General features: G+C 39.0%; 2 protein-coding genes across 2 annotated transcripts; one reads left to right on the top strand and one right to left on the bottom strand.

The window, feature by feature from the left end:
- Nucleotides 1-2,488: 2,488 nt before the first annotated feature.
- On the bottom strand, nt 2,489-10,178 carry LOC134391723 (olfactory receptor 8S1-like). The gene is made up of 2 exons (XM_063115692.1): nt 9,285-10,178; nt 2,489-2,755 (listed from the first exon to the last, which is right to left on the bottom strand). Exons 1-2 carry the CDS (start codon nt 10,176-10,178, stop codon nt 2,489-2,491), a joined length of 1,161 nt encoding a protein of 386 aa, XP_062971762.1.
- Nucleotides 10,179-20,919: 10,741 nt separating this feature from the next.
- Nucleotides 20,920-21,928, top strand: LOC134361113 (BCL2/adenovirus E1B 19 kDa protein-interacting protein 3-like). The gene has a single exon (XM_063076051.1). It carries the CDS (start codon nt 20,920-20,922, stop codon nt 21,580-21,582), a length of 663 nt encoding a protein of 220 aa, XP_062932121.1. The 3' UTR covers nt 21,583-21,928.
- Nucleotides 21,929-26,721: the final 4,793 nt, after the last annotated feature.

Genomic DNA, 26,721 nt, shown 5'->3' with positions numbered 1-26,721 from the left:
CACCTTGAGCCAGGTTCTCATCTGCCTCTGCAGCAGGGCTCAGACATGTGCAAGAAATTCTCTCCAGCAGCAGTGGTCTTCTGCAGAGGGTTCCAACTGGATTCTGCAAAAAGCAGGCTTAGTTCCCAATTGACGGTAGGTCTGGAGTCATGATCAAACTCAAAGCAGTTCACTTCAGTGTCAGTTCTGGGTAAAAGCTAGTGTTCTGGCATCCAGTTGATCCTGTTTTGAGTCTTTTGGTCCCAGCTTAGAGAATCTGGTACTTCTCCTTATCATTTTACTCTTCCCTCAGTCCTGAGAATGTTCATGGCCAGATTGTGTGACTTATATTTCTTTCTTCATCACCTTGTTGGGAATCTTGTGCCAGGTGGGCCCTCAGGAGGGATGTTCAGTAAGCACCTGAAAGGGCACCATTATCCTTGAGCATCTTCCTGAATCAACCACGCCCTTTCTCTTCTATTGTCTCTTCTTTTCTATTCCTAGAGACTACTTGTGTTTCTTCATTGAAAATAGAACAGGAACAATTAGTAACCCCCTCTCTTCCACAAGAAGCCTTAAAAATATAATTGAGTTTTGAGAACTTCTTTGAGTAATAAATTGCTTTTAAAGGCCTCTACATGTGAAACTGCTAAGACTTAGATACCTTTCTGTCGAAGACACAGAATAAAGTACAAGTTAGCAAAGAAGTTACTTTTACACATCTATATTTTAATCCATTTTTGAGATTGTCCCAAATTTTGGAAAAGACACATATGGAATGTATCACGTATGATATAATATGCCTGTAGTCAAACAGTTAAACATATTACTGATTCTTTTTTTTTTAACTTATCTTTATGTATTTATTCACACGTTTGATAAAAATGTCACAGGAGTGAAATCATTACAATGACATAAGTAACTATATTTACAGACCCCAAGTGCAGGGTCAAATTACTATAAGTCTGAGCATGGAGCAAGCACAACTCCTCAGCCCCTGTGCACTCACAGACATGCACACACTCTCTTGCATACACCCATCCACACCCCAATGCAGGCGCTATATTTGGACATAACTCAGGGACTATTCCCTGGCTCTGTCAGGGAGGAAAAGAGAAAAATGATCAGTGAAAAGAACGTGGGACTGCTCAGTGCCTCTCTGTGCTCTGCCAATGACTCAGAGAAGGCAAGACGTAAAACTTGGGGGCAGTTATTTCCTTCACACAAAACTGAACAGGCAACAAGAAGATCAAGGGGGGGTTTAAGTTCATCTCAGGTATAGATCCCTTTTTCAACACCACAAAAGAGAAGTAAGCAGGAAAAAAAGGAAAAAATCCAGCCATTTAAACTCCAGGGGGAAAAAAAGGGAGGGAAGAGGATTTAAAAATTTGATCCCTATTTTCCCAACAGATTGCAGCATGACCGTAAGCAAAACCAGCTAGGCCAAACTGTGACCTTAGCTGAACAGTGTAGTTTGCTTTTATTTTACCTCTGAAGAGAGGAGGAAAAACCACCTCTGAAGAGAGGAGGAAAAACTTTTTAGACGAACAAGAAGGTCATATAAACCACATTTCCACTATACTAGTATTTGGGGTAAGATTACACCTCTTGGTTCACACGGCTCATCTACAGCTCTGAGAGCTTCGAGGAGGTGGCCTAGCCCCCATACCTTTGCCTTTAGCCTTCCAAGGACAAGTCAAAACTAAAGCATGAAAAATAACACCTGAATCAAAACGATGTTTTCTATACAGTGGGGCTGTGGTGAAATTCCACTCGACTCCCCAACTCCTTTTTGACACAAAGGTTAAAAAAAAATTTAAGCTAAATGTAAATGTGATGTTTTGAGCATCTCCACTGATCCTATCAAAACACTGATGATACAGAAAACTGCTGTTGAAAAGGATTCGTCTCTCGGTGCTCTTGGTAAAATGGGCTAACGTTAGGAAGGAGGCGAGGATCCTATGAACATAGAGCATGAATATGGAAGAACTGGCTGATTCAAAGGAAACTGCTTTGGGTCAGGTGAGTCACTGGGGTGATATTTTGCAGGTAGGGAGAAAAATTTCTCGGTACAAACTTCATGTCCCTAAAGATAAAAGCAAAGTGAGGACAAGGCACTTAACACGGCCAAGTGACATTCACACCCATTCACATTGAGACTGTTACCAAGAAAACTCCCAGTGACCTCTCAGTTGAGAGACTCAACCAGCCAACTACACTTTCCAGGTGGACCTGAGGAACTGAAGGAAGCCAAAGCGCTGCACAAACAGTGCTGGGATTTGGAATGCCAGCAGAGGAAGCACCAGAGCGCTGCAGCACAGCACGGGCCGCCAGCAACCGTCACGTTGCTTTCCTCATCCACGCTCTACATAATCCTGTGTGTACGCTGGCAACGGCGCAGCCCGTCACGGAGCGGGGCCCGCAGGCCCCCAGCCCCGCACCCGCCGCGAGGCTTCCGGGGCCACATGAATGAGCCCGGGAAGGTGCGGGCGGCCTCTGCCGAGTCCCCCTAACTGGCCGGCCTCAAACTCGTCTCACGGCCCCGAGGCCAAGAGCCGCCCCTCCTTCCTCTCCGCGGCGACCGCTGAGGAAGAGCCCCCTCTGGGGAGACGGTCGGTCGTGGCAGCCGCCTCTGGGACGGCCCCGCGACCGCTGCCCCGGCCGCTCCCGGCTCGGCCCCCTCACTGCTCGGCGTCCTCCAGCCGGCGCCGGGGACCTCGGTGCAGAGCGCGGGAAGCGCGACCCGCGCCTGCCACACGCGCCCACAGCAGTATTTCTGTAGTAAAACTAGGTACTTTTAAGGGTTCTTTGTTTGTTTGTTTGTTTGTTTGACCGATAAGAAGATCGCAACCCTCGGCACGGTGTTGTCTGCACCGAGCTCAGCCATTGAGCGCACCGGCCACCCCTATATAGGATCCGAACCCGCGGCCTCAGCGCTACCAGCGCTGCACTCTCCCGAGTGAGCCACGGGGCCGGCTCTAAGTGGGGGAGGCGCGGAGGGGGGGGGTTATGGGTTTTTTTTAAGTTCACAAATAGCCTCATGTCACTTAACTTCCAGTTTTGCCTCCACATTAGTTTTGAAAAAAATGTTTTGGTTTTAGAGATTTTTGGAGATTTTAGAATTGGAGATGCGTGCTTTATGAACTTGTTCTAAATTTTTAATATTTATTAGTTTTAATTTCTAAGTTTCTTATTCCATTCCTTGATCTATTTGATCTTACAATAGCACTATACTGTCTTAACGACCGTAGGTATATTTTGGAAGGGTTTGGGTCTCCTATGAGAGACTGCATCATGTGCTCAATATACCATTTTAAAAGCAGAAATTCTAAATGTATTGTTTTCAGTTTACTGTAGAGGATAAAATGATAAAACAAATTCTACAAGAGCAAGAAAGCAAGACACAAAGAGAGAGAGAGAAGGAGAGAGAAAGAGAGAGAGAGAGACCTTGTTACTCACTGGCTTAGTGGCTTTAGGCAAGTTAGTGGCCTTTGCAAACCCCCCCCCTTTCTTTTTAATTTATAAAGAGGGACCTCCCACTTACAGATTTGTTATAATAAATAAATGAGATTGTTTAAAATGTACAGAACATACTTGGCTATTGTGAACAATGCTTCAATGAACATGGGAGTGCAGGTGTCTCTTCAAGATCCTGATTTCAATTCCTTTGGATATATACTGAAGCAGGGAACCTCACAATTACTCACTGTTAAAACTGCCCCCTTCCACTAGAGAGACTGTTTTAGGAATTTTATGGTTGGCTGCTTTAATTGCAAACTTTAGGTTCTGTAAGCTAACTTGCTTCCTGCACCCTATGCTGAGGGAAAGTTAACAGTGGTTTTGCAGTCCCCTAAGGGTAGAATGCAAATTAGGCTCCAGAATTGACCAATGAGCTGTGTCCCATAGCCAACCAATCAGAACTAACAGACTTGCATCCCTCGTTTGCATAAGAGGACCTAAATGGGAACTTGGGCGGGAAGTTTTTGGCTATATAAGGTGGGCCTTCCCCCTCATTGGGGGAGACAGGAGCTTGATGCTCCTTCTCTCCTTGGTTGCAGGGCAATAAAGAGCTGTAACACTGAAAAGAGTTGTTGGCCAATAGAAAGCTGTAATATTGTTGTTGGTCTTGAATTCCTCTGTGTGAGCAACTTCACAACAATACCAGAAGAGGGATTGCAGGGTCATATTGTAGTTCTATTTCTGATTTTTTGAGAAACCTCCATACTGTTTTCTATAGCAGCTGTACCCTTCTCTGTTCCCATCAACAGTGTACAAGGGTTAACTGGCCAACCCTTAATTTTTTTTTTTTTTTTGGATAGTAGCTATCCTAACAGGTGTGAGGTGATATCTCACTGCAGTTCGGACTTTCGTTTCATTGATAGTTAATGATGTTGAGAATCTTTTCATATACCTGTTGACCGTTTTTGTTTTTGTTTTTGTTTTTATTTTGCTACTGGGCTGTAAGAGTTCCTTATATTTTTTTGGAAGTTAACTCATATAAATGGAATTATACAGTATTGGTCCTTCTGTGAATGGCTTATTTCACTTAGAATAATGTCCTCCAGGTTAATTTGTGTTGTCACAAATGGCAGGATTTCCTTCTTTTTAAGCCTGAATAACATTCCATTGTATGTATATTTTCTTTATCAAGTCATCTGTCAATGGACACTAAAAGACTTCAGTACAGCAAAGGAAACAAAAAAGAGAATGAAAAGGCAACCTTCAAAATAGGAGAAAATATTTCCAAACTATATATCATATAAGGGGTGCTGGGCTGATTCTCAGGCTAAGCATGTGACATATTAGGGGCTCTGGGACTAGTTTGCTGGTGATAGGGTCACCTTGCTGATTCTCTGACCAGGGATGGGCTTACCAGGGGCAGGACAGCCAGGCTGTTTCTCTGGGTCCCGGGTATAGACATATATTGGCTTGGTTAGCTGGGTGTGGGTCTTCTAGGGGCTGGTCTGCTGAGCTGCTGCTTGGGGCTGTGGGTGAGGTTGTGCTTCCTCAGTTGCTTTGGGAGTGCATCTTCCAAGGGTGGAGCTGCTTAGCTACTTCTCAAGGCTGTGCGGCAAGATCACACTTCCCTGGGTTGGCTTGGGAGTGTGTCTGACAATGGCAAGACCACCCAGCCACTTCTTGGGCCTGGGGTGATATCACAGAGGGAACCTGCCAAGGGCAGAAGAGCCCAGCCACTTCTCCTGTTGGAGGGTGCAAATATGCTTTAGCTTCACCAGCTCAGGGGAATGTTCATTAGGGTAAGGACCCTTCGTTAGAGTAGAAACCCCAGAGTTGTTTTTTCAGGTTGTGGGATGGGCACACAGAGGCTCAGTTGGCTGGAGGCAGGAGAGAGGCAGGTCCACCTGTCTGATCTCTGGCCAAGGTTGTGAGGTGCAGCAGTTCAGTTCAGCTGGCCTGGGGTTGGATTCCCAGACATACAGAACCAGAGCCACAGCTACTCCTGGGCCCAGGATCCAAACTGCCAGGATCGTGGTATTGTAGCCACTCATGTGAGTGCATTGGGATGACAGAGGAACCTTAAGGCTAGAGAAGTGCAATAGCTATTGGCCCCAGAGCAGGGCATGTTCCAACAGAAGCTAAGGTTTCAGGATGCTGCAGTACTGCAATGGATTGGGCCATGAAGGTGGACGTAGGGAGGGAGGGCACAATGTGTGCTCATATTCTGGAGCGGTACAGTGCATGTATACTAGGCAGTTCCCCACACTTGGCACTGGGCTTATAAGGGCTGTGATATTCTCCTCCAGCAGGAATTGCAGGTTTCTGTGGTGAGAATGGAGGTTGGTGAGGGCTTTCTACTTACCTGTTCACCTCAAGGAAAAGTCCCTCCTGCACTGACCCTGGTGGCTGAAGTAGTGTACTTTTCTCCCCTCTCTATGCTGCTATCCTGGGCTTTCATGCTCCACGGGGATTTCACCAGTCTCTTGCTGCACTCACACTTTCCCACAGATCCTCTCCTCAATTTTGAGCTGTGTATTAGTTGTGTTAGTCCTTTTTTGTGTGAGGTATGAGTGCCAGACATTTCTAGTCAGCCATCTTGCCTGGACCTATCCCAAAAACATAAATTTAAATATATATTTAAAATATGATAGATTTCAATTAAAATATATTTAAAATATATATTTAAATACATATTTGAAATATAGAGAATTAAATATCTCTCTCTATATATATATATACAATTAAATATATGTGAAATTAAAAATGTATACACACACACATGCCAGCCGTAGCAGAAAAGGCAGGAAAGGAGAATAAAACTAAAAGATACCAAGGTCCTTGCACTATTTGGAGAGTAACAAAAGTACTACTTTACAATAGGCTGTAATAAGACAAGAATGCATGTTGTAATCTCTAGCACCACCAGTAAAATAGTGGGAAAAAGTATATTTAATAAGTTAGTACAGAAGAAAAATGGAATATAAAAATTCTTAGTAAATTCAAAACAAGACAAGAAAGGAGTGAAAAGGGAATATGGAACAGATGGAGATTACAGAAAACAGTCAGATGGTAAATTTATATCAGAGTATATGAATAATTACATTAAATGTAAGTTGACTAAACACCCCAGTTAAAAGGTAAAGATTGCCATATTGGATTAAAAAACAAAATGCAAAGATATGTTACTTATAAGAGACATATTTAAAATATAAAGATACTTAAGGATGACAATAAAAGTATGAGAAATATATACCAAGCAAAACCTAACTCCCCCCAAAAAACCCATTAGTTTAACTATATTAATATCAAAATAAGATTAACACAAAAAAAATTAGTAGAGATATAAGACACATTTAATAACTATAAAAGAATCAATCCAACAAGAACATATAACAATTCCAAGTTTGTAAGCACATGTTGTAGGTTAGGTTTGTTTGGAAAATATCCACTATCTACCTCCCTCAACCCCACCCCTCTGTGGGAGAATACACTTTCCCATCTCATTTATGTTAGACTTGTGCAAGGAAATATAAGCAGAGTGACAGACTGCCAGCTCTGAATCTAGGCTTTAAGTGGCATTGCATGTTTCCATTTTTCTTTCCAAGAGCTCCAATCTCCGTGATAACCAGAGTGTGACCCAGGTAGGCACCTTCAACCTAGGCTCCAGAATGAGACATGGAACAGACCACGCCAAGAACCAAATCCAGCTGACTTGCAGACCTCAGCCTAACACTAACCTGATCTATATACATATGACTGAGAAACTTAACTAGTTGCAGTTGTATGCCACTAAGATTTTGTGGTTGCTTGTTGCTGTGGATTGAATGTCCCCTCAAAACTCACTGAAGCTTGACCACCATTGTAACAGTGCTAAGAGGGTGGGGATCCAATTATGGTATTTGAAAAGTGGGGCCTTTAAGAGATGATTGGATTGTGAGGACTGTCCCCTTGCGAATGGATTGATCCATTCATGGAGTAATGGGCATGGTTCTAATGGCTTTATAAGGAGAATGAGTGAGAAGTTTGGCTCTCTTGCTCAGACCATTCTCACCATGTGATACCCTGAGTTGCTATAGAAGAAGGCCCTCACTAGAAGTGCTCCCTGGACCATAAACTTCCCAGACTCCAAATTTCAAGAATTAAATTCCATCTTTTTATAAATTACCCAGTTTCAGGTGCTCTGTTATAAGCAACAGAAAATGGACTAATACACTTGTTATGCAACAACAGCTGACTGACAGAGCACCTAATAATCAAGTTTCTATACATATATATGATGTAAAAAAAATAAAATCAAAAAAAGAAATAGACAAATTCCACCCTTGGTATCCCACCCTTTACAACAATCTGATAGAAAAAGCAGACAAAAATCAGTAGGTATTTGCAAGAGTGGGAAAAATCTTCATCTTATTGACATATATAAATCATTGCATCCAACAATTGCTATTCAATGGTGTTTATTGATTAAACTCTCCTCTTTAAAAAAATAATTTTAAGACTGGATAAAGTAATCAAAATGCAGCTATATGCTGATTGCAAAAACATACTTAAAAACATAAGAATAATGTTCAGTAAACAAAGCAAGTCACAGAGGAAAACATGCAGTGTGATTCTATACATAAAGTTCAAAAATAGGCCAAACTCAACAATCTTCTGTAGGGATAACAAATAAGTGGTAAACTATAAACAAAAGCAAGAGAATGAGTACTGTACAATGCAGGACCGTGGTTACTTCTGATAACAGAGGGAAGAGGGAGAAAGCAATCTAGTGGGGACTACATAAGGGGCTTCTAAGTCTCTGGAAATGTTTTATTTCTTAAGTCAGGGGATGAGTACAGAGTTGATTGATATATTTTCATTCTTTAAAGTGTGCATACAATTTTGTAAGTATGATATGTGATACAATTTATAGTTAAAAATAAAGATTGAGTACTCAAGAAAAAAATGGGAAAAAAATAGTCTTGTGCCAAACGTATAGAAGCAAGAGTTCCCTCTCCAGGGTTCCTGACATCACAGTCCAGGCAACCAGGTCAGGAAGCAGTTTTCAGTGGAAAGCACTCACACAGGAAGTGCATCTCATGTGGACTATTGCTTCCGCCTTAGCCTCAGCCTGTCGTTGCTCTCTGCCACAAGCCAGTGACCTCTAACCAGGCACACTAGCTGTTTGAAGCCCTCAGATGCCCTCCTGTGAGGTGAAGGAATGTGTAAGAGTTACTGTTCTGGAACATCTGTCCCTTGGCCTTATGCTTTGTCAGCTGCTTGAAGGGTCTTTTAGAATAACAACTCCCAAATGGTGGCAGAAGGAATGAGCTGAGTCTGCCTCAGTGGAATGCCCAGCTCTTCCCTTTCCCTTCATGCTCTAAAATAACAGTTTTTTTCCTCCTTTACTGTCTTGCAGAGGGAAACAGATCATAACATCACAATCAAATGTTCTCATCCTGACCGCTTTACTGACCAACTCATTTAAAAGGAATTCTTCATTTTGAGATATCGATATTCCATCTTTCACCAAAGACAATTTTCTTAACATTGGTTGGCCTAAAATAGTGTTTCTCAAACTTGAACATGCATCATAGTCACCTGGTTAACTAATTAAAACACAGATTGTTGAGCTCCTCCTCTAGAGTTTCTGATTCAGTAGGTCTAAAGTGGGGCCTGAGAATCTGCCTTTCTAGCAAGTTTGCAGGTGAGGCTGATGCTAGTCTGGGGATGACATTTTGAGAACCACTGACCTAAAATGTCTCTTTTCTTCTCAAGGTATTTCTGAAGATTCCTCCTCCCCGTCCTTTGGCTGAACACCACACAGAGACTCCCTCCTCTGTGGAGCACATTTGCTGCCTCATCACCCTCTGCAGAGCTGCCTTCACCTCCTGGTTCTTGAGGCTGTAGATGAGGGGGTTCAGCAAAGACGTCATTACACTGTACTGAATGGAGACCACTCGTTCCAACACTGAGCCCGAGGCAGGGCTGATGTACCTGAATAGAGCTGTCCCATAGAACAGGAGCACCACGGTGAGGTGGGAGGAGCAGGTGGAGAAGGCTTTGCCTTGGCCCTCAGAGGAGCAGATGCTCAGTAAGGCAGAAATGATTCTGGAGTAGGAGAAGAGGATCAAGGGAAGTGTCAGCAGCCCCAGAAATGCACTGGATCCCGACAGAAGTAACATATTGGCAGTGGGATCAGTACAGGACAGAGGGAAGAGTAAAGGCAGCTCACAGCTGAAGTGGGGGATGATGGACACACAGAAGTGTAACTTGAGGATGAAAAGACTGTTCACTAGTGAGTTCAGGAACCCCAGCACCCATGCTGCACCGACCATTGCAGTGCAGAGAGGCCCATTCATGACCACGGTGTAGAGCAGAGGGTGGCAGATGGCAGCATAGCGATCATAGGCCATCACAGAGAGAAGACTGGCTTCAGTACACCCAGAGAGAAGAAAAAGGAAACTCTGGGTAATGCATCCCCACACCGAGATGCTTTTCTTCTGAGTCAGGAAGTTCTGTAGCATTTTAGGCATGGTGACTGAGGAGAAGCAGATATCTAGAAAGGACAGGTGTCCAAGAAAGAAGTACATGGGGGTATGGAGGTGAGAATCCCCTCTGATCACCAGGATCATCCCAAGATTCCCCATCAGGATCAGGAGGTAAATCCCCAGGAACAGCACAAAAAGCACAGCCTGGACGTGGCAGTCAGCAGACAGCCCAAGGAAGAGGAACTCAGTGAAGACAGTGAGATTGTTCATGGTTATTTATGAATTTTATCCCTAGAAAGAGATCAGTTGTACTACACGTAATGGGTCAGTAATCTGAGTAATTTCTAGTGTTCAGAATATCATCCCCACGCTCCAAAACTGCCCAGGCAATATTTCTTTCAGCTTAAAAATAGAAAAAGAAAACTGAGGGTGAGGAATTGCAATTGTGACCGTGATGGGTTGAATTGTGTCCCCCAGCCCTCATATCTTGAAGTCCTAACCTCCAGTACCTCAGAATGTGACTTTATTTGGAAATAGGGTCATTGTTGAGGTAATAAGTTAAGATGAGGTCATACCGGAGTAGGATGGACTCAACCCGCTATGACTAGTGTCCTTATAAGAGAGGGGAGAGCACTATGTGAAGACAGACACAGAGGGAAAACAGACATGTGACAACAAAAGCAGAGACTGGAGTGAAGTACCTGCAAGCCAAGGAATGCCGAGGATTGACAACCATCACCAAAAGCTAGGAAGAGGCAAGGAAGAACTCTTCCCTACAGGTTTCAAGGGGAGTGTGGTCCTAATCACACCTTGATTTCATACTTATAGCCCCCAAAACTGAGACAATAAATTTCTATTGTTTTAAGCCACCCGGTTTCTGCTACTTTGTTATATCAGCCCTAGAAAATTAATATGACTTTTAGGGTTTCTTCCCCTTGACCCTCCCCAGCTGTCACTAATTCTGTCAGTGAATACAGCAAACACCTTTGGAAACTAAATCAGATTGCGTGCTTTAACCAGAGTATACTTATGAGAACAAACAGGATGCTTCAAATGAAATTGTTTCAGATATTTAGTTGCAAGCCTTTTTGTATTTAGATTTGGGTCTTAAAGCCAAGAACTACAGAACTCACCATCTTATCCTAGACATTCTGAGTTTGGATAAAGATGGAAAGAGGGCTTGAACGATGCTACTGGAGGTTGCTGGGGACTTTTCAAACATTTAGGATCCCTTCAAGGGTACCCCATCTCTCCCAATCCATACTAGCAAAGATGGGAAAGTATTTGTGGGGATGGGAGAGAGCGCCTCAGGAAAGTGTGCTCCATCCTCAGGCCATTGAGGTCAGGCACACGCAGCATCTCAGAGTGGGAAGAGGGAGGTCCTCAGAGATGAAGGCCTCCTTGCTGCATGTCACACATCTTATCAGTGGAACAGCCAAGAACTACACTGAGTGCTTTGCTCTCAGTCCAGAGCGCTTTTACCACAGCACACCCAGCAGATGGACAATATATTTTTTGAGTCATTTAAGGTGTGCTCAGAGGACCATGTAGCTGTATCTTAAACATAGCATTGGGCTTAAAATAAAAAAGCTGGGTTTCAAATTGAAAGCTCAGTGAACTTGAGAAAGTCACTTAACCCTTCTGAAGGTCAATTTTCACATCTATAAAACAGAAGTTATATCTATCGCACATAGTTGACATAGCTCATTTTAAAATGTCTTAGTGGTTGAAGAAACTTTTGTGGAGCAAACTCTGAAATTCTGACACTTACTTATTTGGAGATCATGATCAGACTACTTTAATCGTACTCTACCTTGGTTTTTGCTCATGGCCTGCTAATCAAATGCTCATTAAGTATTTCATTTTCTTCCCTTCACTTGGTTGTTGTTGTTATTGTCTTTACTGACTCAAAAATGTCTTAGCCACGACTTTTAACTGTGATCACATTTTTCAATGGGACCTGAATTGGATTATTGCAACTACCTTCTCAGAACTGGTCTCCACACCCATAGCCTTGCTCCCTCTTCAGGCCACTTTACCCTGAAGTTTTATAAAGCCTGGTATTAAAGGCATAAATAAAAAAGTTATGCTAGAAGAAATTGAATTGAAGAGTAAAAGAATCATTTGGGGAATGTTTAACTTAACTAGTTTTTAAAAAGTAAATTATACCAGGAACATGGATTCAATTTTGTAATATTTAATTTTTTTTAAAAGTTCACAATAATAATCCCAGGAAGACTCTGGTGAGATGACATCTACACATTGATGATGCATTGTAAACTGCACGTTTTTAGTCAGCAATCCTGTAAATCCTTGGATTTACGCTAATAATATTACTCAAAAAAACTAAAACGTGGTCTGCAGAATGATGCACATTGCAATTTTATGTTCAATAAAAAATGGAAACGATCTAATATCTCCATATCCTGGAGTGTCTGACTAAACACCAATTGGATAGAATATGTAATCAATAAAAGGATAATCATGAAGTTTATACAGCAACATGGAAATATACCAATAGTAGCTGCAAAAATCCTGTTTGTTATGACTGGAACTGGTCTTCATGACTTTTTCCTATGGTCTCCCTCAAACCTCCAGCTTCCTTTTCCCTTCAAAGCACCCCTATTAAATTCCCAGCTTTAAGTGCACCAAGTTAATGATAGACTCCCTTTCCTTACTCTTTTGATAATGCACCCAAACCATGTACTTGCTCCTAAAAATTTTTAATTTTCAAAAGATCCATTTCTTAAAGATGTAGGTAAGACAGCTCCATCAATAAGGAGGTCTAGATTTGAATCATCTTTCTGGTATTTGGAATCACTCCTTCCTGGGGGGTTCAGACAGCCTGGTGGGAGAGAGCAGAGAGCTGACCAGGGCCACTGGGAGAAATTCCAGGGTGAGGAACAAAGGATAAACTGTTCTGTGGAGAGAGAGAGGAGCTTTGATGGAGAAGACCTGGCTGCCTAAAAGAGGGAAGAGGAAGAGAGTGAAAATGTGTGAGCTATGTCCTTCTAGCCCTAAGTACGTGAAGATTTCCTAGTAACCTTGGGAATATTTGTAGACACTGGCATTGCCTTTTCAAATAAAGAAAACTTCCTTTCTCATTCCCAGTCCTGACAATCACAGCAAAGGGGTTGGGAGAATCTCTACTTCTGAAGCTTTCTAAGTAGCTGCACTATCAGTCTGTTCTCTCTGCAGATTTATTCTTATTTGGAGTCAGGGAATAGGACTTACTGATGTCTTGCAATTCCTGAAGGCACAGATCTCCAGACTTTCTTAGTAAAACTCAGGCAAGAGGGAATGAGAACTCTGTTTTCTCTGCTCCTGCCACAGTGCGCATCTGAGGGAATGTCCCTCCAGTCCTCCATCTGTGTGCCCTCCTGGCAGCTCCTCCATGCCAAAAGGCCCTTTTATTGATTGATTGATTGATTGATTTTTTTTGTCAAGGATCAGTGATGTAAGGAGGAGACAGAGATCCCAGATGGACAGAAGTGCATACAGTTCAACATTTCTTGAGATTCTACTGCCAGGAAAAAAAAAGAAAAAAAGAAAAAAAGAGGTCTACTTGTTTACTTTGAGCAAGATATTTCCCTTAAGCTTGATTTTGATTTCCTTGTTAGTGCTGTGAGGAATTTGGGTATTCTTCTTAGTTGTACAAACCTACGAAAATATGACCTCTTTTCACGCCTATTGCTGAGCTAGACTATTCTAAATCTGTCTCCTGTTTGGAGTTTTGCACCAGTTGCCTACTGTCCCCACAGTAGGGCAAGTGGGATCAGAGAGAGCCTAGATTAGCTAGGCCCTGGGCAAAGTCAATTTCATTTTCTGATGATTTCTAGAATCAAACCTTGTGTGATGAGTTCTGGCTAAAGCCTAAAGGGCTGGCATTCTCTGCGCTGGGACTTCCTAGGTCTTGATAGAAGGTCTGAGTCTCTATTAGTCTTCCTATGGTGACCTACCTTGGTCCTGAGAAGAGCTCTTGACCAGTTTATAGGAGTCTTATATTTCTCCAGTCCTATTCTCTTTGGCCATCTCTTTGCCAAGATATTCCTGGGAGAGGAGCATGAGTAAGGACCCCAGAGAGCCTGGGACTGTTTACTGCTCATGGGAGAGGGTGCAGTAGTCAGAGTCAGTTGGGATCTTCTGCTGACTTTGAAGGGCTGGCTGTGATTTGGAGGTGGGGATGCAGAAAAATTTTCAAGAAAAGTACAGTCTGACAGATAAAGCTCAGTCTAGGGCTTCTTGATTTCAGCTACATAAATTCATGCACAGAGGCATGCACCTGTATGTACACACACACACCACCCATATACCCATATAAAGAAAATCCTTTATTTCTGTGGATTTACTCCAAACTCTATTATCTACAGGTATGCTATATTTTTTCCTCATACTTTCATCACCTGGCCTTGTAAGAGAAATTAGAGCTATGAGGCAGGAACTCTTTAATTTCTCTGATTCCCCACTTTAAACTTATCTGTTCCCCTGTCCTGTCTTTAGTTTTAGTGGTAGAGGTGTTTTCTCTTAATCCAAGACTAACACCTCTTCTTGTACATCCCATCCTAAGCCTCTGGGTCTTTCTTCTTCAACCACTCTTATTATCTGTTTTTGTCATTATTTTTTCTTTTTTGTCAGTAATTTATACCAGGAATATAAGCATATTAAAATCTCCTCTGTATTTAAAAATGTACAACTGACCCCATGTTTCACTAGAGCTACTGATTTTGCATCACATTACTCTACTCTTACTTTTACTGAAAATCTAACTTAACTCTATTCCCTGCCAAACCTTTCCTATTTCTCATGCCACAACATTCTGGATTCTGCATCCATCGTTACTTTTCTGTTGTATGGCTAACAACTTCTACAACCAGTATGAATTTGTTTCCTAATATTGGGATGCAGGAAACATCACATTTCAGTCCTCATCTTCTAGGGTTGACCGGACATCTAACCTCTGGACTCTTTACACGGTTAAGAAAATATTTGCAGGAGGGAAATCTTTATTCTTCTTGAGCCATCATGAAGATAGCCTTTATCCAGGCCTAATGTTGGAAGGAGTCTGGAATTCCTCCCCAATAGGATAAGATAAGGAGGGGTATTGGTTTCCATTAGAAATGAACACCTAGGTTTCTTCCACATTGGACACCTAACTGGGAATGGATGACTGACAAGAAGAAGTACTTACACTACATGCAACTAGCACAAAGCTGTAAATAATTAATTCACTTTGTTTAGTGATCAGGCTTAGCATTATTAATATAGCATTACTATTTACTTATACATTTATTTATACATACCCTACTTTCACAAAAATTAATTTGATATGGCTATATCAAATTAGTATTGCTGTATTAGAAAGTGTGAATATTGAAGAGGAGAGACTGGAATTGAAGACTGGAGCAAGTTTAAGAAGAATATTATATGCAAGGGTTGACAAACTGTGGCGTTCAGGCCAAATCCAGCTTACTGCCTGTTTTTATAAATAAAATTTTATTGGAACACAGCCATGTTAGTTCATTTACTTATCGTCTGTGGCTGCTTTCACACATGACAGAACTGAGTAGCTGCAGCAGAGACTGCACATATGACCTACGAAGTCTAAAATGTTTACCTCCTGACCCTTTAAAGAAAAAGTTTGCTTACCTCTGCTATGCCATATTAAGGACTTTATCCCGAGTTATAACAGACCCATCAGATAGATGGAATGAAATTGAAGCTGGGAGCAAGTAAACCACTAATGCAACTACTGCAGAGTCTGGCAGATAGAGGATCCTGCTCCTTAACAAGGAAACGATTGTCACACCATGTTTTAAGTGTCTGCCTAATCATCCTATTCTATCTTCTTTGTTGCTTTCTACAGTTTAATATATTTTAAAACATTGGAAGTAGCTATTTTAATGATCAATAATGAAATTACAAGCATATTATTTATTTTTATTATCATTTTTCTTTCTTACATCCCAGTCCTTCTCTTTGGTATCATTATTTCCTGTGGAAGTATATCCTTTAGTAAATTCTCTGAGTGAGAGATCATGGGTAATAAATTCCCTTATCTTTGCATGTTTGAAAGTATCTTTAACTTTTTACATTTAAAAATATTTTAAAATACATGTACATAGTATACAAAGTAACTTTTTCTCCAATCTCTATTCCCCAATCACTTAATCCCTTTTTTAGATGCAAGCACTGTTTACCATTTACTTGTATAAACTTTCAGAGATAGTCTGATATAGCCACATGTATGTATATATTTTCACACAAACGGTAGCATAGTCTATACTGTTTTGCAATTTTTTTTACTTATCAATTTATTTTGAAGATTATTCCACATTATTATTACAGAGCTGCCTAATTTTTAAAAGGCTGTCTAGTAGTCCATTGTATGAAAGTATTATAATTTTAAACTCATCCTTTACAGATGGCTATATCCAGCATTTCACCATTTATTCATTCATTCAGCAAATATGTATTTAGCTGCCATAGGCCAGGAACTCTTCTAGGTGCTCAGGAAGATATTAGTGAAAGAATACAGCTCCCTTCCTGCACAGAGAAATATTGTAATAATTATTCTTGTATGTGTTTTCTTTTGTACACTTAGGAGAACATTTGTCAGGTAAATTCCTAAAAATTCCTATAGCATTTTTTGATGGATATTGCCAGATTTGTCTTTATGGAAGTTGTATGAATTTTTTAATTCCATCAGCAACATATGATAACGCCTGTTTCCGACACTTTTGCCAGCAGCATATTATCAAACCTTTTGATCTTCGCCAAGTTAATAGTTTTACCAAAAATCTCATTGTAGTTTTATTTCACATTTCTCTCTATTTTAAGTGACTTCAAATATATTTTCATATATTTAAGAGCCCATATTTTCTTTTTGATAAACTCTCTACTTACATAATTTGCCCAGTTTTCTCCTGGGTTGTTAATCTTTTTCTTATTGATTTATAGGTACTTATTGCATTTTATAGAAATGAGTGATATAAGTTGCAATTATTCCCTAGTTTTTTTGTTGTATTTTCAATTTGTTTAAAGTGCTTATTCCTTGAATACCTTCTAAATTTTTGGTATAGTTAGTTATAGTAAATTTATTAACCTTTTACTATATAGCTTCAACTATTTTATCACACTTAGAAAGACGTTTTACTTATATTTTTAAGTTAGTCTACTTTTTCTAGTATTTTTGTTGTTTCATTATTTATTTTAATCCATTTGGAATTTATTTTGGTGCAAGATGGGAATCCAATTTCATTTTCAACGGAGAGCTAAAGTAGTCCCACACCATTTAGTGATTAATCCATATTTTACCCATTGACCTGAATTAGCATCTTTTCTATATCCAAAATTGCCTATACAAACGTCAGTCAATTTATGGACTCTCTATTCTGTCTATTCATGCACCAGTGTTATACTATTTAAATTATTGAATACTTATCATTCATTTTCATATCATGAAGGACTTATCCCCCTATTATTCTTACTATTTTTTCTGGAAATTTGCTGAGTATTCTTGCTTTATTATTTTTCCCTTTGAATTTTAGAATCATCTAATTCTAAAAGAAGCCTGTTGTTATTTTTATTTAGAGCAAGTTAGCCTCTATGGAAAATGGTATGGAGGTTCCTCAAACAATTGCAGATAGATCTACCATACGACCCAGCTATCCCACTGTTGGGAATATACCCAGAGGAATGGAAATCATCAAGTCGAAGGTATACCTGTTCCCCAATGTTCATCGCAGCACTCTTTACAATAGCCAAGAGTTGGAACCAGCCCAAATGTCCATCATCGGATGAGTGGATACGGAAAATGTGGTACATCTACACAATGGAATACTACTCAGCTATAAAAACGAATGAAATACTGCCATTTGCAACAACATGGATGGACCTTGAGAGAATTATATTAAGTGAAACAAGTCAGGCACAGAAAGAGAAATACCACATGTTCTCACTTATTGGAGGGAACTAAACATTAATATATAAATCCTGCACATTTCTAATTAAGTTTACTCCTAGGTATTTTATCTTTTTTTGTTGCTACTATAATGATACTTTCTTTCATAAGTTCTTCTAATTTGTTGTTGTCTGAAGATATGAAGGCTGTTGATTTTTGTTTATTAACTTTATATCCAGTCATCTTATAAATCATTTGTGACAGTTTTTTGGTATACTCTCCCAGGTTTTCCAGGTAAACAATCATATCTTTGCAAAAATTCTATACATTCTTCTTTCCAGTTTTTATTCTTAATTTCTTTTTCTTGTCTAATTGTATGCACTAACACCTCCAGAGGTATTGCATGCATGCTTAGTATTATATGCACTTACATGATAGTGACTATAAGGAACTCCTTTTCCTGATTCATGGAAATATTCTGAGTGTTATCCCATTAAGCATGATGTTGGCTTTGGAGATAAACAAATACATAAACACACACATATAATACTAAAAACTTTATCCATATTTATCATTTCAATAAGTGTAAACAAAGTAAACTCACTTATTAAAATAAAAATGCCTCATTTTAGGTTATAAGCCAAACATAAATATGTGGTGTAGGCAAGAAACACACATAATTAAAATGATTTCAAAGTAGTAAATGTATAAGGCTGTATAAAGTTATACTAGATAAATTGAAACAAAAGGAAGACATGTAGTTAAAATCTTAGTAACAAAGTTAAATTGTCATTAAAAATATGACATACATCAGAGCAGAGCATTTTATAAAATAGAGACTGTTCTTCAGTAGCTTTGTCCTGAAAACAAAAACAACTTCTGAAATAATCGGAAAATGCCTGAAATATACTGAAACAAATTAATAAAAGGAGACTTTTATTCAACTATTCAGTTTAGCCCAGATCCAGAGGAGAAAAAAATGAGAAAATTGGAAATCTTAGTAATAAAATTTGATTATATATTTATAACTCTATAACTCATAGAATACTTTAAAAAATAAGCCACACATTTTATTGGCTAGAAAAAAAAACCTTAATAAATTTTGCCAAATAGAAAAATAATAGGTGACATTTCCTCAACTGCAATAAGATTATAAACTACTTACAAACTAGCAAAAAATCTTTGTTATCTGGAACAACCCATAAAAGCTGTGTAAAAGAGAAAATCAAAACCAAAACTTGAGAGTACCTAGAAATGTTTTGGAAAGCACTGTATATCAAATATGATGAAATATTAATATACAGAAGCAAGAAGAAAAATTGATAGCCTTAATTAGTTATCCTAATAATGAGGAAAATAAAAAATAAACAAATTAATCATTCACTTTAAAAGCTACTTAAAAACCCAACCAAATTAACTAATGGACAGTAAAAGGAAAAAGTCAATAAAGAAAGAAATTTGCCAAGGCTGAAGCCCAGGGCAGCCCTTCTGACCACCTGAGCAGCAGCCAAGGTAAGCATGCCAAGCACCACTGGGGGCCCACCTGAAGCCCAGGGCAGCCCCCCTACCACCCAATCAGGAGCCAAAGTGAGCATCCTGTGCAAGTGCCAAAAACACCATTTCTGTGCAGGTCCACCACAGTCACTGCCACACCTACTGCCACTGCAAGGATGGCTCACCACCACTGTAGCAGCCAGAGCCATCATTCAGGCAGCCCACCACACACTTGACTGCATTAGTAGAAGAAACATTACCAGCAGAGCCTGCAAACAGAGGAAGAAGTCTTTCTGATCATAGCCCACATCAGAGTAATAGAAGAAACAAGGGCTCTACCAGATGACCAGAAATCAGCAAAAAGATACTAGAACTACAAATGAACAAGATGTGACACCACCAAAGGAATATAAGAATTCTCAGTACCAGACCCCATAGAGCAGAAAAACCTTGACATGCCTGAAAAGGAATTCCAAGCAATGGTTTTAAGGAGGATCAAAGAGATAAGAGAAGATTCAACTAGAGAACACAATGAAATAAGAAAAAATATCCAGGATATGAAGGAGGAACTTTACAAAGAACTTTACATTCTTAAAAAAGAATGTAGCAGAACTCCTAGAACTGAAGGATTCTCCCAATGAAATAAAACACATAACAGAGAGCTTGAGCAGCAGGCTAAAGCAAGCAGAAGAAAGAACTTCAGATTTTGAAGATGGTCTTTCAAAATAAACTAAGTAGACAAAAAAGAAAAGATAAAAGAATTTTTTTAATGAAGAAAATACAAGAGAACTAGGAGATAACCTCAAGCACACAAACTTCCAAATCATGGATATTCCTGAAGGGGAGAAAGGAAAGGCATTGAAAACCTATTCAAGGAAATAATAACAGAAAACTTCTCAGGTATAGGGACAGACACAGACCTTCAGGTCCAGGAAGCCCAAAGATCCCCAGACAGATTTAATCCAAAAAGATCCTCTCCAAGACACATTATAGTCAAACTGGCAAAGCTCAAAGACAAAGAGAGAATTCTAAAAGCAGCAAGAGAAAAGCATCCAGTCACCTATAAGGGAGCCACTACCAGACTACGAGCAGACTTCTCATCTGAAACAGTACAGGCTAGAAGAAAATGGGATGATATATTCAAAATATTAAAAGAAAACATTTCCAGCCAAGAATTCTATACCCAGCAAGGCTATCCTTCAAATATAATGGAGAAATAGTGTATTTCCTAGACAAACAAAACTTGTGGGAGTTGATCACCACACAACCAGCCCTGCAAGAAATCAAGTATCTTTTCAGACCACAGTGGATTAAAACTGGAAATCAATAAAAAGATTGATTGAAATTCTGGAAACTATACAAATACATGGATACTAAACAACAGGCTTATGAATGACCTATGGGTCCAAGAAGAAATTAAACAGGAAATCAAAAAATGTTTTTAAACGAATGAAAATTAAGACACACCATACCAAAACCTGTGAGATACTGCAAAAGCAGTACAAAGAGGGAAGCTTATTGCAATAAATGCTTACATCAAAAGAATAGAAAGGGTGTTGCTGCCTGAGACCCGGAGACGGTCCTGCTGCAGCTGCAGCTCTTCCAGCCCTCCCGACGATGTCGTCCCATATAGTCGAGCCGCCGCCGACTCTGCCCAACAACAACAACAACAACTGCGAGGAAGGGGACCAGGCTTTGCCCCCGCCCGCCGGCCTCAATAGTTCCTGGGTGGAGCTACCCATGAACAGCAGCAATGGCAATGATAATGGCAATGGGAAAAATGGGGGGTTGGAGCACGTTCCTTCCTCATCCTCCATCCACAATGGAGACATGGAGAAGATTCTTCTGGATGCACAGCATGAATCAGGACAGAGTAGTTCAAGAGGCAGTTCTCACTGTGACAGCCCTTCCCCACAGGAAGATGGGCAGATCATGTTTGATGTGGACATGCACACCAGCAGGGACCACAGCTCTCAGTCAGAAGAAGAAGTGGTGGAAGGAGAGAAAGAAGCTGAGGCTTTGAAGAAAAGAGCAGACTGGGTATCGGACTGGTCCAGTAGACCTGAGAACGTGCCACCCAAGGAGTTTCACTTCAGGCACCCTAAACGTTCTGTGTCTTTAAGCATGAGGAAAAGCGGAGCCATGAAGAAAGGGGGCATTTTCTCTGCAGAGTTTCTGAAGGTGTTCATTCCTTCTCTCTTCCTTTCTCACGTGTTGGCTCTGGGACTAGGCATCTACATTGGAAAACGACTGAGCACACCTTCTGCCAGCACCTACTGAGGGAAGGAAAAGCCCCTGGAAATGAAGCATCACTTATACTCTGAAGCCTTTAAACTCTGAAGATAATTATTTCGGAGTTATTCCAACCACATGTGCAACTTTGAAAGACAGACTTGGGTTGTGGGAACAGTTGACAAAATTCTGAAAAGATGCCGTTTGTTTCCTTCTCATCTCTCGTTATTAATGTTTGCTGTACAGTCTTCCCAAGGCAATCCCTGTGATTCTGCAGGCGCTGTTAATTTTCTCATGTAGCTATTTTTTCAGTTATGTTAAACTCTTAAAATTCCAGAAGACTCAACCAGTTCCTTCAATGATACACTTTTTTGTTTGTTTCTAAAATGTGAAGCTTTAGGACCAAATTGTTAGAGAGCATCAGGATTACCAATTACTTTAAGAACATTTTATTGAATTTCAGAACACATAGCAAGACTCTGAAGGATACTACTATATGTTTTATATATAAATAATTACTGTTTATGATATAGACATTGCTATTGAATATTTAGAGAACCATTGTTAATTTTAAAACTAGCAATCTATAAAGCACATCAGGTTGACTTGAATAAAAAACACTATCACAGCCAGTTTGCAGAAACTAACTTCTTTCTCACATCAAGGTTTGTAAAACAGATGTGTTATTGTGGAAAATGACATACAGATTAAACAGAATAATTTCTATCTTTTTTTCAAGAATACAGCTGGCTATCTTTCAATAAGATGATATGTCCAATGTAGTTTTCTGAATTATTTTCTTTTTCTTCCTGGCATTTGATGTCTAAATAATTTTGGACATTTTTTATTATGCTTTGTTTCTGTCTTACTCTTAAATCTCATAACACTTGATTTGCCTTCTGTAACCTATTTATTTCAAATGTTCATATTTGAATTTCTTTGGGAAGAGAGTAATTCTGATGGCCCACTGATTTTGAAAAGCCTGAATAAGATTGGAAAGGCTGGTAAAGTTAAGAGAACTAAATAAATAGCCAAGCTGCTACACTATACAATTTGTATTACAATTGAGATCATGGGAGGGAAAAGTAAAATTATACTTTAAATAAGGGTGACTTTTTACAGGCAGCACATTGCCCTCTTTCCAAATTCAGTAGCAGTTCTGTCGGTAGTGTAATTGAACTTGGGTATGTTTTTCAACATTGAAAATAAATTTAGTTTTTCCCTTTTTCTTAAAGTATCTGTGAAATTATGGAATATTACTTAAAACACAAATACATCATCACAGTAGAACTTGTCATAAGATGAGATTATGCAGTATTTATTGATAGAGCCCTAACATATGGAATGAATTTTTATGCTCCTGCTCAGGTTGATGTTGAACAGAAACATTGTATGATTGGAAAGGATAATTCAGCAATTAACAGTTGAAATTTTAAGATTCATAAAGCTTTACACCTGTTTACAATTTGGGGATGAAAACGCAAGCTTTGTTTTTCTGTTTGATGAAAACTGGCTTAACATATTTGTACAAAATCAAGAGCAAAACTGCACAAACTTGCATACTGAAAAGTGCAACACATTACCTGGATTGCAGTAAAAATACTGACTATTCTAAAAAATGAAAATTGAAGACTTAGCCAGTTAGATAAATTTTTAAATGAACCAGTTGAAATTATTGGAATTAACTGAGCCGAGGTGATTATGCATTCTTCATCTATTTAGTTAGCACTTTGTATCATTATATACAGTTTACAATACATGTATAACTTGTAGCTATAAACATTTTGTGCCATTAAAGCTGTCATAAAAAAAAAAGAATAGAAAGACTTCAAAAAATGACCTAATGCTACACCTCAAAGAACTAGAAAAACAATAACAGTCCAACCCTAAAAGTAGTATGTGGAAAGAAATAATTAAGATCAGAGCAGAACTGAATGAAATGGAGACCCAAAAAGGGATACAAAAATCAATGAAACAAAAAGTTGGTTTTTTGAGAAGATAAATAAAATAGGCAAATGATTAGCTAGGTTAACAAAAATAAAAAGAAGAAAGAAGACCCAAATTTTTAAAAAATCAGAAATGAAAAGGGAGACATTGCAGCCAATACCACAGAAATACAAAGAATTATTAGAGACAATTATAAACAACTATACACCAACAAATATGAAAACCTGGAGGAAAGAGATACATTTATGGACTCATACAAATTACAAAGAATAAACCAAGAAGAAGTAGAGAACCTGAACAGACAAATAACAAGCAACAAGATTGCAGTAGTAATCAGCAATCTTCCAAAAAAGAAAAGTTCAGGAACAGATGACTGTATATCTGAATTCTATCAAACATTTAAAAGGGAATTAATACCAGTTCTCTTCAAACAATTCCAAAAAATTGAAATGGAAGCTATTTTCCCAAACTCATTTTATGAGGCCTGCATCACCCTGATACCCAAACCAGGCAAAGATACAAAAAAAATAAAGAAAGAAAGAAAAAATACAGGCCAATGTCCTTGATGAACATAGATGCAAAAATCCTCAGCAAAATATTAGCAATCAGAGTACAGCAACATGTCAAAAAATTATACACATCATCTAGTGAGATTCATCCCAAGGATGCAAGGATGGTTCAACATACACAAGTCAGTAAATGTGATACACCACATCAACAAAACCAAGAGCAAAAAACATATGATTATCTCAATAGATGTACATAAAGCATTTGACAAAATTCAACATCACTTCATGATAAAGACTCGGCAAATTAGGTATAGAAGGAAATTATCTTATCACAATAAAAGCCATCTATGACAAACCAATCACCAATATCATCCTGAATGGGAACAAGACAAAGATGCCCCCTCTCACCACTCCTATTTAATATAGTATTGGAAGTTCTAGCCAGCGCAATCAGGCAAGAGAAAGAAATAAAGGGCATCCAGATTGGAAAGGACAAAGTCAAATTGTCCGTGTTTGTAGATGACATGATCTTATATATAGAAAAGCCTAAAGACTCTACCAAAAAACTCTTAGAGCTGATTAACAATTTCAGTTATGTTGCCAAATACAAAATCAACACCAAAAAATTAGTAGTGTTTTTATACTCCAATAACTAACTAGCAGAAAAAGAAATCAAGAAAGCAAGCCCACTTACAATAGTCACCAAAAAGTAAAATACCTAGGAATAATTTAACCAAGGAGGTGAATGACAAAACACTACTGAAAGAAAGAGAAGACACAAACATGTGGAAAGACATACCATGCTCTTGAATTGGAAGAGTTAACATCACAAAAATGTCCATACTACCCAAAGCAATCTACAGATTCAATGTAATCCCCATCAAAATACCAATGACATTCTTCACAGAAATAGAAAAAAAAATCCTAGCATTCACATGGAACAACAAAAGACCCTGAATAGCCAATGCAATCTCGAGCAAAAAAAAAATAATGTTGGAGGTATAACACTACCCAACTTCAAATTATACTACAAAGCTATTGTAACCAAAACAGCATGGTACTGACATAAAAACAGACACTAGGACCAATAGAACAGAATAGAGAACCCAGAAATCCACCCCCATACTTACTGCCAGCTGATTTTTGAAAAAGGCAACAAGAACATACATTGGGGGAAAGACTGCCTTTTTAGTAAATGGTACTGGGATAACTGGACATCCATATGTAGAAGAATGGAACTGGACCTCTCACCATATACCAAAATCAACTCAAAATGGATTAAAGATTTAAATATAAGACCTGAAACCATAAAATTACTAAAAGAAAACAAAGGGGAAACACTCCAGGAAGTAAGACTGGGCAAAGACTTTATGAATAAGACCCCAAAAGCACAAGCAACAGAAGAAAAAAAATGGGATTATATCAAACTAAAAAGTTTCTGCACAGCAGGAAACAATTGAGTGGAAAGACAACTTATGAAATGGGAGAAAATATTTGCAGACTGTACATTTGACAAGTGATTATTATCCAGAATATACAAGAAACTCACACAACTACATAGCAAAAAACCAAATAATCCAATTAAAAAATGGGCAAAGGAGATGAATAGACATTTTTCAAAGGAAGACATACAAATGGCCAACAGGTACATGAAAAAATGTTCAACATCACTAATCATCAGGGAAATGTAAATCAAAACCACTCTGAGATGGCATCTCACCCCAGTTAGACCAGCTACCATCAAAATGACAGAGAATAACAAATGCTGGCAAGGATGTGGGGAAAGGGGAACCCTCCTACACTGTTGGTGGGACTGTAAATTAATACAGCCATTATGGAGAACAGTATGGCAGTTTCTCAAACAACTACAGATAAATCTGCAATATGATCCAGGAATCTCACTACTAGGTATATAACCAAAGGAATGGAAATCATCCTGTCAAAGGGAAACCTGCACTGCCATGTTCACTGCAGCTCTATTTAAAATAGCCAAAATATGGAACCAACCTAAATGTCCATCATCTGATGAATGGATAAGGAAAATGTGATATATATATATGCACAATGGAACACTACTCAGCCATAAGAAAGAATGAAATTCTGCCATTTGCAGCAACATGGATTAGTCTGGAGAAAATTATGTTAAGCGAAATAAGCCAGACACAGAAAGAAAAATACTGCATGTCCTCACTCATAACTGGGTGCTGAGAAAGAAGGAAAAAAAGAAAGATAAGGAAGGAAAGAAGGAAAAGAAAAAGAAGGAAAAGACCACAATATTATGTTGAACTTTCAGAAGGAGAGAACAAACCCAGGGATACTAGAGAGGGGGGAAAGGGAGGGGAGTTGGGAAGTGATTGGTTGGGTAAGGGTTGTAAAGAATAATTACAATTTGTAATAATGAATATGCTAATAAAAAATAAATTTTAAAAAAAGAATTCAAATTAATTTCAATAAGATTCAGGAATACCAAATTAAAAAAAATTCACATTTACTTGTCAAAAGAAAAGAAAAGCAACTTTATACTATACTACAAAGCTATAATAACCAAAACAGCATGGTACTGGCATAAAAACAGACACACTGATCAATGGAATAGAACAGAGAATCCAGAAATCAACCCACACACCTACAGCCATCTGATCTTTGACAAAGGCACCAAACCTATACACTGGGGAAGAGACTGGCTCATCAGCAAATGGTGCTGGGATAACTAGATATCAATATGCAGGAG

The sequence above is a fragment of the Cynocephalus volans genome, chromosome 12 (assembly GCF_027409185.1).
Source record: "Cynocephalus volans isolate mCynVol1 chromosome 12, mCynVol1.pri, whole genome shotgun sequence".
NCBI classification, from domain to species: Eukaryota; Metazoa; Chordata; class Mammalia; order Dermoptera; family Cynocephalidae; genus Cynocephalus; species Cynocephalus volans.
The sequence above is the reverse complement of the archived record's forward strand: the minus strand, read 5'-3'. Positions and strand labels throughout refer to the sequence as shown.

What these genes read in the sequence shown, in the direction of transcription:
- LOC134391723 (XM_063115692.1), bottom strand. Translation starts at nt 10,178, where the DNA reads ATGAACAATCTCACTGTCTTCACTGAGTTCCTCTTCCTTGGGCTGTCT. An exon ending in TGAAGGCAGCTCTGCAGAGG is followed by an intron (nt 2,756 to 9,284) that starts GTGATGAGGCAG and finishes GTTTTACTACAG; the next exon opens with AAATACTGCTGTGGGCGCGT.
- LOC134361113 (XM_063076051.1), top strand. Translation starts at nt 20,920, where the DNA reads ATGTCGTCCCATATAGTCGAGCCGCCGCCGACTCTGCCCAACAACAAC.